We start from the raw sequence: 15,031 nt of genomic DNA, 5'->3' as shown, positions 1-15,031 counted from the left end.
AGTTCTAGAGGCCAGAAGTCCAAAACAAAGGTGTTGGAAGGGCTGTGCTTCTTTACAATGCTCTGGGGAGACTCTTTAGACCCTTAGAATTTCCTGTGGCTTCAAGTATCCTGTGGCTTATGACTACTTAATTCAAGTCTCTTGCTCCATCCTCCTGTGACGTATCCCCTTTCCCCTGTGTCTCCTCTCCTCTAATAAAGACATTGATCACTGGGTTTAGGCCCATCTATGATCCATTGTTACTTCCTCTTAATGAGGCATCCTTAACCTAATTATATCTGCAAAGACCCTTTTTTTTCCCTAAATAAAGTCATATTCATGGGTTCCAGAGATTGGGATTGTATGTATCATTTTGTGGGACACCGTTCCACCCACTATACTATTCCTGTGTGTGGCTGCCCCTCTTTTCTCTCAAACCACCCAGTCCAAAACATAGAGAAATTAAGATGGTGTTAATCTAAACTAGATGGTTTTAACCTGTTAATTGTAATCTCCAGGGTAACAAAAGGCATTTCACAGTTAACATACTTATTAGTAAAAGACTAAAAGCAAAGCTTACTCTTCTTGAAATCAAGACAAAAATATCTGCCCTCACCATTATCATTCAACTTTGTACTAGAAGTTCTAGCCAGAATAATTGGTGAGAAAAAAATAAAAATAAAGGCATCTAGATGGAAAGAAATAAAATGATCTTTATTCACCATTCCCATGAAATGATCTATATACAAAACCCAAAGTAATCCATAAAGAAACAATTAGAACTAATATGTGTGTTTAGCAAGGTTGTAAAAAACTTGATCAATATGCAAAAAAATTGTATTTCTATACATTAACATGAACATCCCCAAAATGAAATTAAGCAGTTTCATGTACAATAGGATCAAAAAGCTGGTTACACTGGCACACACTTATAATCTCAACACTTGGGAAGCAGAGACAGAAGGAACAAGGATTTAAGATCAGCCTGGACTATGTAGTGAGACACTGTCTCAAAAAAAAAAAAAATTAAAGAAAATCTAAAGAAATGGAAAAAATTAGAATTGATATTATGATAGCCAAATTCACCAAATTGATCCACATATTTAATGCAATTCCCATCAAAATCTCAGTTACCTTTTTCTGCAATCGTTAACAAGCTGATCCTAAAATTCATATGGAAATGCAAAGGACACAAAATATCCAAAATAATTGTGATAAAGAGAACAAAATGGAAGACTTCCCGATTTCAACATTTATCACGAACTAATTAAGACTGTGTGACAGGCCTAGGGGTGTAGTTCAGTGGTAGAGCACTTGCCTAGCATGCATCAGGCCTTGGGTTCAATACCTAGCACTACAAAAGAGAATGGTGAAAAAAATAAAATAAAAAAAAGAATGGTGGTGCCAGCATAACTATAGAAATACAGATCAGCAGAACTAGAAATCCAGAAATAGACTTTCACATTTATAATCAAAAGAGTGTCAAGACAATTTAATGAGGAAAGACTAATCTTTTCAACAAATGGTGTTAGATAACTAGATACCCACATGTAAAAGAATCAAGTTGGACTATACCTCAGCCATATAAAAAATTAACTCAAGGGCCAGGGATTTGGCTTAGTGGTTCTGCCACTTGCCTTGCAAGCGCAAAGACCAGAGTTCGATCCCTGGTACCAAAAAAAAAAACAAAAACAAAACAAAACAAAAAATTAACTCAAAATAATTTGGAGATCTAAATGTAAGAGCTGAAAACTATAAAATCTTTAAAAGAAAACATAAGCATAAGTACAATATGTATAATTCCTTGTTTGACGACCAATTCATTTAACAACCTAGTCAGGAATGGAACTTGGCCATTACATGAGGCATGTCTATATTTGAGACTTAGAAAGAAGCTAGGTTTTCTTAGAACACAAAAAATATGCCCAACAACAAAAAAGATATTTGATTGTATCAAATTAAAGCTTTTTGCTTCAAAGGACAAATGATACAATATATATTGTATCAATAGATATTTGATGATACATATATATGACACATAGGATACATATATTTGACATGGCATAGAAGGCCAAGGGACTTGGCTTTAATCACACAGCAGATCAACTTTACTGCATGCTTCCTTTTGATAAGGCTTGAGAGGTTTCCAAGTGGAATGCCCATTGTTCCTAGGTGTTTGAGCATAATTAGAGAGGCAGGACTGTAAAGTGGTCATCTGTGTTCAAAACCTTTGTCATCTGTTACACCGTTTGGTTCTAGTCACTAGGGCTGCCCACCCCTCAGCAGAAGCAGCGATCTCATCACACTGGACACTTCTTTCTTCCTCTCCCTCACCCCACTCCAGTGCCTGCCCGCTCCTGCTCCTGCTGAAGTGCCCACTTTAGCTCCTACTAAATTTACTGAGACATCGTGAGATTAATACAAGTTATTTTTGGTCTCTGCAGTTACAAGAGGTGTTCAAAGTGGTGGCCATGAGGTTCCAGACATTTATTAGTACAGCAAACTGCTGCTTGGGTAACCTTGGTCGTTGAGATTGCTGCGCATGCGTTTTCAATTTCTTCTCTAAGGGCTGGCAGTGTGGTGGGTTTTCTGTGATATGCGACATCCCCTAGCATCTCCATATGAGCAACACCAACTGTTGGGAAAACATCATACTATTTTTCCTTTCCCAAAGTGAGTGTGTATACATATTCTCTCTCTCTCTCTCCCTCCCTCTCTCTCTCTCTGTCTCTGTCTCTCTCTCCCCAACAAATATATATGTATGTATTTTTCCATGCTACAATGTGAATTTATCTCACATGTCTGGAGTGAAAGCCAGACATAAAAGGTCACCTGTTGTATGATTCCATTTATATGAAATGTCCAGAATGGGGGCAAACCCATAGAGAGAAAACAGATTAGTGATTAGCCAGGAGCTAACTATTAATGGGTGACTATTAATGGGCATGAGGTTTCTTTGGGGGTTGATGAAAATGTTCTGGAATTAGAAATTGGTGATTGATGGACAACTTTGTCAAAATACTAAAAGCTACTGAATTACACATTTCAAAAGGGTATGCTTTTTTAAATAGGGGTACTTTTGTGGTATATGAATTATAATCTCAAAAAAAAAAGGAACTAAAGGAAAGGTGCTTTTGCCAGCTGCAGGAATGGTGAGGTGGAAGAGAACCTGGAAACAGGAGCTCAGTCTACCAGGTCAAGGAGAGCAGATAAGGGTAACGATCATAACTACTGTTTCCTGGTGAGGGCTATGGGCCAAGCCCAGGGATGAATGTTTTAAATTTATATACCATATATTTAGATACCTATTATCTTGATTACTCAGGAACAGAGATTATGCCCATTTTACAGATGCAAAAGGTGAAGCTCACAGAGTGAGCTTGATAAGTGATGTGCTAATGCAGGTGGCATTTGCAGCCCGCATTGGTTAGTACATGATTTTAGGAATGAGAAAAGAGGGACTTATTGGAGAGACACTTCAGCAGGAGCAGGAGCGGGCAGGCACTGGAGTGGGGTGAGGGAGAGGAAGAAAGAAGTGTCCAGTGTGATGAGATCGCTGCTTCTGCTGAGGGGTGGGCAGCCCTAGTGACTAGAACCAAACGGTGTAACAGATGACAAAGGTTTTGAACACAGATGACCACTTTACAGTCCTGCCTCTCCAATTATGTTCAAAACCTAGGAACAATGGGCATTCTACTTGGAAACCTCTCAAGCCTTATCAAAAGGAAGCATGCAGTAAATGTTGATCTGCTGTGTGATTAAAGCCAAGTCCCTTGGCCTTCTATGCCATAGTCCAGGTTAGGAGTATTTATTCTAGGTGGATGATTTGAATTCCTGTCTAGGGCTAAGCATTTGTGAATCCTTGATTTTTTACCTCTAGCTGCTAGCCCAGGTCAGGAGCTGGATAAAAGTCAAGATTTGAGAAGCTTCAGGAAGCCAGGAGCATTTGCCTTAGACCAGCAATGTCCTTAGTGCCCCCTTTTGGTTTATCTGGGAACTACAAACAGAATCATGGAAATGACAATTTTCAGGTTGAGACGCAGGTTCACTACCACCACCACTACCCAGGGCAAAATTTTTTCCAAGGTAAAAAGTCCCAAGGCAACATTCACAGCATCTACCTGGAGTCCCTGAGGCACAGCGTTGGAGCGCGCTGGCCTGTCCTCTGCTCTGGAAGGCTGCTGCTAGACATATATTGCCCTGGGTGAGGGGATCCTGCTGGGGTCTGGGAGCCAGTTATTATTGATGTCCTCCTTAGGCAGAGATGGCTGAGTCCCCTAGAATACAGCAACCATTCACAGTTCACAACCTGAGAATAACAGCCTCCATTTAGGGGGTGGTCTAAATTAGGGCTATAGCTCGGTTTAGGTTATAATCCAGTGTCAGGTCAGCCTCAGGCTGGGGGGCCCAGCCTCTCATCAGAAAAAGGTCTGGCCTCCATCCTAAATGGCTGTCCTCTGTCCTCAGCGGTGTCCTGAAGCCTGTCTGGCTCTATAGAACCCAGCTTCTGCTAACTCCTCCAGAGCACTTCCCCACTTTGCTGCCCTCCTGGCCACATAGAAACTTTATGGGGAAACCAACTAATTCCCTGCCTTTCTAAGCCTGGCTCAGTCACAGACTCCTCCCCCTTTGCCTCATCAGCACCTGCACCGCCGCCCTCCTCCTCCCTTCGTGGCAACCCTCCAACTACCCTTCAAGGGCTAGCTCAGTACCCTGTCCTCAGTGAGGCACCCTAGCTTGGGCTAGAGGGGTTCCTGTCACAGCCCTGACCACCCTGGGTATCCTCAGCTCTCTTCACTGTCTCTCCCTGTAGTGTTCACAGCTTGTTTCCAACATGGAGGTGGAGGACTGGCAGATGGCAGGATGGGCATCCCACAGTAAAGAGGCTGGGAGGAATCCTTTGGTCTCAGCTGGGAAAGGTTCCTGGGTGCTTAGTACTTAGAACAGAGAGGTGGCATCCTGTGAGACCCTGCGACCACTTGGGGCACAGCAGGCCATGGGTATAGCTGAGGTCACAGGCAGGGAACATGGTTTTGGTGACCTGTAAGGACCTTTCACCCTCAGCCATCCTAGGACTTCCCAGCAGGACAGCGGCCCTGCCTCTTGGTGTTTCCCTCCTTGTACAATTACTAAAGCATGAGCTGCACCTAGACACTCACATCTAATGATTAGAATATGGCAATGCTGATTATCACTTCCATGACTAAGTTAGAAAGGACTGTGGCTTCCATCTTGCTCACATGCTCTTCTCTTTGCGTACTGGCTCTTCTTGCTTACTCCAATGAAGCCAGCTAAAACCTGAGCTATCCTGTGAAAAGATGCACGTGTTGAGGAACCAAGAGCCGCCTCTGGTTAACAGCCAGTAAGGAAGTGAATCCTGTCATCAACCACAGGAAGGGCCTTGCAAGTGACCCTCCATCCCTTGGACTTTGAGATGACTGTGTCCTCGGCAGACACCCCAAGTAGAGGATCCAGCAAAGCCTCAACTCCCAACTCTACAGATTGTGAGAGAAAAATGTTTGAAGCCGCTGTTTTGAAGTAATTTGTCACACAGCCATTGATAACAAGTGTACTAGAGGGTGCAGCAGGCAGCCCAGCAGGCAGCCCAGCAGGGGCCCTGGGCATCACCAAGTGTTGTGACAGGGTGCAGATGGAGCCCAGCAATCACGCAGAGGGTTCTTTTTTCCATTTATTTGTCTAGGAATATACAAAAGACTGACATGGTACAATGATGTCATGGAGAGAAAACAACACACAGAGGAGGGGCTGGGTTGCCTCCCTGGCTCCAAGCCCCTCAGAAAGGCACAAATATGTGAGGCTTAGGTTCAGGGCCTTCTGTCCTGGACCCAGTGTGCTGTGCAGAAGGCCTCCCTTACACCAGACTCGGGGTGTGGCTTGGTCAAACCCAGGCCACTGGGAAGGACATGCTCCAGGTCAAGGCTGAGTCTGTGCAGAGTCCACGCCATCAGCTTCCTGAGCAAAGCCAGTTACTCTCCAGCATTCTGGAGAATCCCAGAGATGGTGTCTCTGGGACAGCCCTGTCCTCAGCACATTATCACTGGCAGCTGGTTCAGGCTCAGATTTGACAGGGTTCGGGTCAAGGGGTAGAGAGGAGACTCAAGCTGGAGCGTTCCAGATGCTCACTACTGCCCTTCCAAAGCGGGGACAGCTGTGCCCTCCATGTCTTCCCCTGGGCAACAGGGACCAAGTCTTTCAGTTAAGCACAGGGTGGTGGCAAGAGGTGTTTGTATTAGAAGTGGCTTCTGCTTCTCATGCCTGGGAGCAAAAAATGAACCATCGAACTGGCCTGAATCACTAATGGCCATCCTTCCCCAATTAACCAGAACTGAGTTGTCTCTGTCATTTCAGAAAGGGAACCAGGGGTTTGATTGAGAAACCATTAAGGCCCAGATGTGTTAGCCACCACCTAGAACAGGACACACTGGAAGTGAAACAGCTTAAAATATATTTTTTTTCCTTCTTAAAAAACACTTAACATTGTAATGGTTTAACAAATTATAATTTCTTTTAAATAACCCACAGACACCCATGACACTTCCAAATTTACAGAACAAAAAGCATTTGAGAACTTGGTAGAAAACACTTTGCAGCCGGTTCCTTCCAAGGGCTGGATCAGTTCACCTCCAGGACTTCGGTCTCCGGGAGGCCAAACTTGGTCTTGTGTTTGTCAAAGAGTTTCACCAGGGCCTCCATGTACATTGTATGGTACAGATCAATGTCCTTCTGCGTCGGGTGCTCCACCCTGGGGATGGTGATGGGCTCGCCCACTGCAGGGAGGGACAGAGGCATCTGGTTAGTCAATACCATGGAACGTCTCCTTCCTGAGCACCCACCATGATGCTGATGGTGGTGACTTTGTGCCAGCCATGTTCCAGGAAGCGTGCTTCATCCCAGACTGGTCCCTCTTAGAGATGAGAAGACCAAATGCTAGGAACATGGGAAGGAACCTGCCCAAGGCCACAAAGCCTCTCAGCAGCAGATGAAATCGACCCTTTGCACTTCACAGGAAGGTCTAGGACTAAGGTCACAGGACTAAGTAAATGTCTGCTTTTGCTCTGTTCTGCCCAAGCCACTTTGCCTCTTTCAGCATCAGTTTCCTCCATGTCACCTCAGAGGGCTTTTCTAAGGATTCTGTGAAGAATATGATGTGCACAGGCAGGTGTGATAAGGGCAGGAAAGAGGAAAAGAGACCAACGTTCCTAGCATGTGTGCATTGTTTAAGTTTCTTGTCCTGCACCATCTCCAGACCTAATCCTCTAAGCCCTGCCAATGCTGAGATTTCTCCCAAATCTCTTCCATCACCATTATTTTCCCTCAGGCCATGTCACTGGCTACCACAAAAGCCTATGGTCTGATCTTAGGGCTTCCATTTTGCCCATTCTAACGTATTTTTTTCCCAGCAGCTCTAGATGTCACTTATTTATTTTTATTATTTATTTGTCAGTACTGAGAATTCAGCCCAGGGCCTTCACACTGAGCTACATTCCCAGATTTTTTTTACTTTTTTTTTTTGGTACTGGGAATTGAGCTTAGGGCCTCATGCTTGCCAGGCAGGCACTGTGCCACTGAGCTACATCCCCGGCCCTACTTTTTTTTTTTTTTGAGACAGGGTCTCACCATGTAATTCAGGCTGGCCTTCAACTCACTATGTAGCCCAGGCTGGGCTTGAACTTGTGGCGATCCCCCTGCTTCAACTTCCCAAGTGCTGAGGTTACAAGTGTGCGCCACCATGCCCGGCTTTTATGTTTTATTTCGAGATAGTCTCACTAAATTGCCCAAGCTGGACTTCAACTTGCAATCTGGTGATCCTCCTGCCTCAGCTTCTCAGAGTGCTGTGATTACAGGCCTGGACCATCATGACTTGCTCCCAGGATTCACTTTAAAATGCAAATCTGAACCTGCTCTCCCAAACACCCTTCGGCAGCTTTGCATTCTCAAAATGGCACTGCCCCCAGGACCGCCCCCCCCCCCCCCGTCCTCTCAAGCTACACCTGTGCAGGGAAATGTGGATGACCAGAGGAGAACTGAGGCCTAATTAGTCTCCTCTGTGAGCACAAAGGAGAAAGGCTGCACTCAGGGGTGACTGCATATTGTAGGTTCCAGGGAAAAGTTAAGACAGCTGGGATTAGGTTATTTAGCTCAGCGTGTACTAAGGGATATTGGAAAGTAGATGAATCTTGTTTGTGTTACTTTGATTGCTTATACCTGCGTTTGGGTGACTAAAGGTCAGATGAGCCAGACAGGTCATCCTTTGTCTACTAGCGGCATGAGCCCCGTGGCTGCCCTGATGTTAAACTGACTCTGTGTCTCTTTGTCATTCGTCCTCAGGCACCCCTGGGTCATGGAGAACAAAGTATTGGGATCTAGGTCCCCCACAATTGGTGCCTGGGTGGCAGGCAAGAAGGAGTGGGCTGGCTCCCCACGGGTGGCGTCTGGGGCAGGGGGAACCTGAGACCATCAGGGAAGGAAGGCCGGGGTGGGTGGGCTATAGGGAAGTGCTCCTGCTGCCTTGCTGCTTCCTTTGTCTCTAAAATACAAAGCAGGTGCCTATCTGTGATAACATAAAGTATGTGTGTGAGCTTTGGCCCTTTAAGTCCACTGCCCAGGACCACTTGCTCCTGTGGGACCTTTAACACACACACAAGCAAACAGATGCACAGGCACACACCCATGATAAGTAATTCTTTGCCGTCCTCTGAATTGTCCCAAATACATGCAAAACAACACAGCTGAGGGCCTCGTGTAGGTCTATGCTCCAGCTGTTATTATTTTCCTTCTGTTCCTCAAAAGTCTATACAATCTTGTTTCTGCAACTTCACTTAGGTTAATCGTTTCTGACAGAAGCTCTCTTCCTCTCTTCTTTTGCTGGATAATTCCTATCAGCGAACAGTGCCAGAGTCAGTTCCTCAGGAGGGTCCACTGTGACCCACGAGAGCACCTGGACACCCCGATCACAGCCTCGGTAGTCTTTGCTGTAACAGTTTCCCCAACAGACCTCCCGACTCCTGGAGGTCTTGTTTTCTCACCCATCTCCCCCCACCCCACTGAGCCCTCCCACCAGCACCCCGTACATCAAAGGCCTCATGGCTAAGAGCACAGTGGTGAGAGCCAGGTAGCCAGTACTGGGATCTTGACATGTACAAGGCAGCCCTTGTGCAGGATGGGGACTCACCGACAGTGGTGATGGGCTTGGAGTAGGGCATCAGCCCCCAGGTGTCAGAGGAGAAGAGGCCTCGGCCATGGAAGATGCATGGGGCAAAGCCGATGTACTTCTGGAACTTCTTCTGGACCCATCGGCCCCAGGAACCCTCCTCGAAGATCACCTGCTTGTATACCTCATTCTCCCCAAAGGAGTAGATGGGAACCAGGTCAGCTCTGAAAGGGAGAGGCCAGGGTCTGTCATTCACCAATCACTGGCTTCAGTTCCCACTGTCAGCCCTCGAGGCCCTGGATACCAGCCAAGTTGCCCCTGGCCCTGGGGGCAGACCAGAACCACATGTCCCCTCACAGCCAGATTCCGATGGGCCCCCTGCCTCCTGCTTGTGACTAGGAAGTGCCTGTCCTGGGAAGATATGTTTGCTCTCATCCTGCAGGACCTGCCTCCCCTGGGAAGGCCTCCCTGCCCCAGATTTCACTCAGCCCTGGAGTCAGCCCCATGTCACAGCCTCGGCATACTGTGACCCTCCTACTTCCCTGAAAGTGGGGACTGGGTCAGATTTGACTGGTCCAAGGGCTGGCTCCTGGCTGGGCTCTAGAGAACAGCCTTTAGTGAAGCCTGAGTAGGGTCCAGAGGGGACAGAGGAGGGCTACTATCCCCAAGGCACACTCCAGGATGTATCCAATAGCATGGCCTCGTACCTCCCCTATCTGTGTATAACTGCAGGCCACACCTCCCACTCTGGCCTAGGCACCACTGCAGGGCTGTCACCCCCAGAAGCTGCTCAGAGCCCATATCTGGGAGGAAATCAGTGGAACTTGAGTATAAGCACCTTGGCTCTGCACCTCATAGTGTGTCCCTGACTAATCACTTAGCCTCAGTTTTCTTCACTGGGAAATGGGAGACTCTGTCTCCTCACCTGCTGGGTTGCTGAGGAATCAAAGGGGACAGTAGAAGCAGTGAGCTTATCAAACTGAATACACTGGACAAATGGCAACACAGAATGTGCCTCTATCTTTCTAGAAAGGGTCACAGAGATCCAAGCTGCCCAGCCCCTCTCTGCTTGTCCCCAGGGTCACCCCTCCAACAACCCGTCCCCCATGCTCCCAGCCATGCCATCCTCCTGGCCTCCTGCTCTCCCAGCAGCATGACGCATTTTGGCCCCAGGTAGTCCTGCAGGTGAGCTAGGTTTCTCAGGGTACCTGTAAGGGCCCAGAGGCCACAGACCATATCTTTTCTCTACTCAGACACCTGTCTACCCTTGGGCAAACTCGGCGTACAGTCTGGGCTCCAACATCCTACCGTTCTCTGCCTTCCTGGGGTCTGGGCCCTGCCTCCAGGGGCCCAGGGGCCTCTGCCCTGGGCTGAGGAGAGAACTGGAGTGGTGTGTACTGGGGAGCAAGGGAGCATTACCCATGGCGCAGGGCCAGTTTCACAAAGCCTTTGCGGTTCTTCAAGGTAACCGAGTTCTTGCCAGGCACGGAGCTCAGGGACTCAGCCGCACCCCCCACCACGATGATGATGGCATTGCCACTCCCATTCTTTGACAGCAAGTAGTCTATGGTGTCCCGGTTGACAGGGCAGATGCCTGGGGGAGAGGGAAAGACATACAATCAAGAGTGCTCATGGATGCACTGCCTACCCTTTGCCCTCAGTCAAGCATAAAACAGAAAACTCTGTATGTGGGTCTCAGACCCAACCCACCCACTTAGAAGCTGTATGACCCCATAAAAGCTATTCGTTTCTGTGAACCACAGCTTTCTTATCTGGAAAGTGGGGATAGTGATATGAGGTTGTCCGAGGAACTCATTTATTGAGCAAACATTTCCTCAGGTCCTAACTCTGTCAGGTTGGTGCCAGGTGCTGGGGATCACAGTGAGTCAATGGGCATCAGACAATGACAGTGCCCTCTAAAATGATAAGGGTGTACAATGGGCAATGTGAGGGCGAGGGTGCCCAGAAAAGGGGGTCAGAGAATGCCTCCTAAGGGAGATGTTATGCAAGCTGAATCCTGAAGACAATGTGAACTGCCCTCCTGCTCAGCCCTGACCCAGCACCTTAGGCAGGTGGCATCTTCCTGCAGAGGACCAGCATGGGGAATGGCATGTCAGTTCCCTGTGCTGCCCTGCTCAGTGGGGAGGCTCCAACCTTGACAGCAGAGTCCAGAGGGCAGGCAGAGGTGGACTCTTACCTCCTGACATCAGGTATTCTCGAAGTACAGGCATCCGGAAGTTGCCAGCCAGTGTGGCCAGGTAGGGCCGTATGCCAGGGAACTTCTTGCTCACTTCAGTAGCCTCTGTGCTGAAGTTGCAGAAGGCACCCAGGCCCATGATGCCATGGGGGTGGTAGCCAAAGATATAGTTCCTGGTGGTTAGCAGGTTGTGTGTCTTTACCAGCTGCAAGGAAAGCCTTGGGTCAGAGGCAGCTGGCCAAGAGAGGGATACTGGGGCACGCCTAGAAGGTGGCTGCCCCATTCTACCTGGGACTCTGTGGGCCCAAAGGACTGCAGAGACTCTCCCTGCTGACCTTGGACTGTCATCACTGGCTCCACAGTGCCAGCAATTGGCAGCTACCATTTGAACTGTGAGTCCTTGGGAAAGGGGAGCCTTTCTCCTTCATTCCCCTTATTGCCAGCCAAACATACACCTGATCTACTTATTCACACTCAATCAGACTCCTGCCCTCCACCCTCTGGGCCCATCTTTCTCACCACAGCCAGAGTGATTACTCTAAAACCCAAATCCAACTCATCATGCTCAACTAAAGAGGGGTATCCAGCCTCCATCAGGGTGAAGTCAAAGATCCTTAGTTTGGCACATCGGGTCTTAGCTGTAGGTGCTATTTCTACTGTCAGTCTCTCCAGACAAGGAGCTCTGTGGACATAGGGGTTTTCTGGCCTCTACTCAACAGCTCACAGAAGGAATCACAAGGAACTGTGAAACCCACCTCCTACTCCTCTGGCCCAGGCAAGGGCCAGTGCAGTTGGCCTAAATGGAAACTTCTTGCCAAGCCAGGCCCAGCTCACATTCAGACGCAGGAAAGATAGGACAGGGCAGAGGTCAGCCCTTGTGCTAGCCAGCCCCAGGGGCAGGGGAAGGGAGAGGGGCTGAGCTGTACCACTGTAACACCCTATGGTCTGACCTGTGGTCTATCAGCAAAGCTATTGTGGGGTGCTCCAAAGCATGACTGGCTCCTGCAGGGCTCAACACCTGCCCTGAGGTGGGGGATACAGAGGGTGGGGTGATGCAAAGTGTCCTTAAACCATGTGCAACCAGGCACTGAGCCTGAGACACCTACTCACCATTACAAAGCACATGATGAGGGCAGAGGATGCTGAGAGGCAAAGAATAAGGGTATTTTGTTCCTAAAATACCACTTTTTTCTGATTAGAAAAATAATAAATGCTCAGAATTTTTTAATTTTAGGGAAGTTCAAAGAAAATCGAAAGCATCTGCTACACCTCCATTAGATAAACCACCGTGATGTAGGTCTTTTTCCTACTTAAGTATACACGTGGCCTTTGTCAAAAAATGAAAACTTGAGGCTAGAGAACTGACACAATTTTGTATCCTTTTCTACCAAACATAACCTCATTATTTATCCTTATTAAAATCCCCAGCTACATGTCTGCTCAGGGCTGCATTCTTCTTCTATGGCACAGGTATGCTACAGATAATAGTACTGACTCAATTTCTGGTTGATGGACATTTTAAGTGTCCAGATTTACATTTGGAAATAACACATCAATAAATACCTTATCTCGTCCACATATCTGATGGCTTTCATGAGATAAACTTTCAGAAACAGAATTTCTGAGTCAAAGGGTATGAACATGTTGGTCTTTTTGGCTGACCTTCCTCGAGAGAGGTGACACCATTAACGTTCCCACCTGAGTGCTTAACAGTGTCCCTTTCCTACACTCATGCCAGCTAGAAGCAGAGTCCCCAGCTACTGGCAGAACACTGAAAGCCCAAATTTTCCATGAATCCAGATTTGAGGACCTCTTGGCTGAGAGTCCTTGAGCTCAGTTTGGGGACTAGGGGTGCTGGTGATGGCCTCAGAGAACAGAAACCCTAATCTTCAGGTGACGGGGCCTGAGGGGGATAGAACAGGGGTGGCTGGCACCATTCGCAGTTCTGGAGCTGCCAGTCTGTGAGCAAGATTCCCTAATGTTGCCCTTGTTGTGTGCGACATTGGCACTCTCTCTCCCACTCCGCCTTTGACAAGCAGATTAAAGCTGCTTGAAAACTCACCCAGCTCCCAGCTGCTCACCAAGAACTGGCGAGCAGCACCAGGCTAATCCATGGCAAGAGGATGGTAGGAGGTGGTTCTAAATGGAGTCCGAGTTCACCACAGCTCTAAAAGACTACTGTGCCAGGATTCTGCCCACCTACCTGGCTCTCAGGAAAGCCAGGATTCAAAGCACTTGGGCCTGTTTCCACAGAAAAGGAAGGCACTGAGGAAGCACTGAGCTGAGGTAGCCAGGTCCAGGCTGGAAACTCGCTCCTGAGCTGCTGGTCAAGCCTGGGGCCTGTCCTCACAACCTGGAGCCCAAGGTACAGAAAGGGTGACAGAACACTGAAGAGCCAGGTATTCCTTGGATGGCAAGGTGGAGATGGGGCCTAGAGAAAGGAGCTGCTGCTTCCCCTGAGGAGGTCATGGCAAATCCTCTCCACATCTGGACATCGTCACCCAGCTGCACAAAGCCACCCTTTTCCACTGTGATGGTGATGTGTAAATCATTTCCTTTTTCCCCAAGGCTTTATCTGATGGGATATGAGGCTAAATGAAGTCTCCAGGCAAGGTGCTGGTTAATGGCCTTTGCTGCAATACCCAGAAGAATGGAGGCACCCAATACAGCTTTGATCTGCCTTCATGTCACACTCCCCTTCCCCAGCACTGGACAGAATGTCCACTCTGGAGAGGAAGAGAGAAGACCCTGCTGCTGAAGGCTCTTATGTCCCCTGACTGTTTCCCATGGCAAAGAACCAGGCAAACAGGGTGCCCAGGCCAGGTCTGCTGGCCAACATAAGCCTGGGACACATTCCTGGCAGGGCATTCTTCACCCTATGCCTTCCAGACCAGGAAAGGTGTTCAGAGGTGCTTGTCCTATGCCAGCCCCACACAGAGGGAGACATTCAGGCCCAGAGAAGAGTGAGACTCACCCAGGCTTAAACAGCAGGGCACGGTGGCAGAGGAACAAGACAGCAAGAACATGGCCCTGGGGGGCTGAGGATATAGCTCAGTGGTGCCGCGTCTGCCTCACAAGTGCAAGGTCCTGAGTTCGATCCCCAGTACTGAAAAAAGAACATGGCCCAGGGGCAGGCAGCTCTGGCTCCCATACCAGGCCTGCTATAGACTTGCTTTGTGACCTTGGCATAGTCCATCCTCTCTGGGCCTCAGCCTGTGCATCTGTGAAATGACACAGTTGAGCAGATAGATGAGTCTAAGCTCAGAGTCTTTACCAGTCTCCTCTCCAGAGGTCCTGCCTATATTCGAGGAAGAGGTGACACAGGACACTGTCTACTCCTCTCCCAAGTAGCCAGTAGTCCTGGTGGCTGCTGGTGACCCTTGAGCCTCACCTCTGCCAAGAAAAGTAATGCTCTCTGGGCCAGCTGAGCTGCTCTGGTGGCAAAAAGCACAGTGCTCACCAAGAAGGGAGTGAGGAGGGGTGTGTAGGTACAGGTGAAGATTAGAGATCCTTATTACATAATCAGTGTCAGGAGACCAGGAAAAAGGGGTGGGACAAGAGGGTCACACACAGCCCTACAGAGTGTCAGACTGGACATTAATCAACAAGGCCAATTTCTCTCTCAACAGAGGGGACCCTGAGGCTCCAAGGAGCAGGGGCAGAATCCAGCGCAGGCCTCAGGT

General features: G+C 48.3%; 1 protein-coding gene across 2 annotated transcripts in view; it reads right to left on the bottom strand.

Annotated features, from left to right (window-relative positions):
- Positions 1-5,655: 5,655 nt before the first annotated feature.
- Positions 5,656-15,031, bottom strand: part of Dgat2 (diacylglycerol O-acyltransferase 2) — a 31,277-nt gene continuing 21,901 nt past the window's right edge. For both annotated transcript variants that reach the window (XM_004863213.4, XM_087211955.1), the window contains exons 5-8: positions 11,349-11,553; positions 10,571-10,745; positions 9,173-9,375; positions 5,656-6,767 (exon numbers count right to left, since the gene is read on the bottom strand). In XM_004863213.4, the coding sequence (XP_004863270.1) occupies positions 6,613-6,767; positions 9,173-9,375; positions 10,571-10,745; positions 11,349-11,553 (738 nt within the window). In that variant the 3' untranslated portion in view covers positions 5,656-6,612. The remainder of the gene's footprint in view (positions 6,768-9,172; positions 9,376-10,570; positions 10,746-11,348; positions 11,554-15,031) is intronic.

This window comes from Heterocephalus glaber, unplaced genomic scaffold, assembly GCF_053883595.1.
Source record: "Heterocephalus glaber isolate CG9 unplaced genomic scaffold, H.glaber_assembly_v1.0 deba00001428, whole genome shotgun sequence".
Lineage (NCBI taxonomy): Eukaryota > Metazoa > Chordata > Mammalia > Rodentia > Bathyergidae > Heterocephalus > Heterocephalus glaber.
This window is presented reverse-complemented; position numbering and strand designations above follow the sequence as displayed.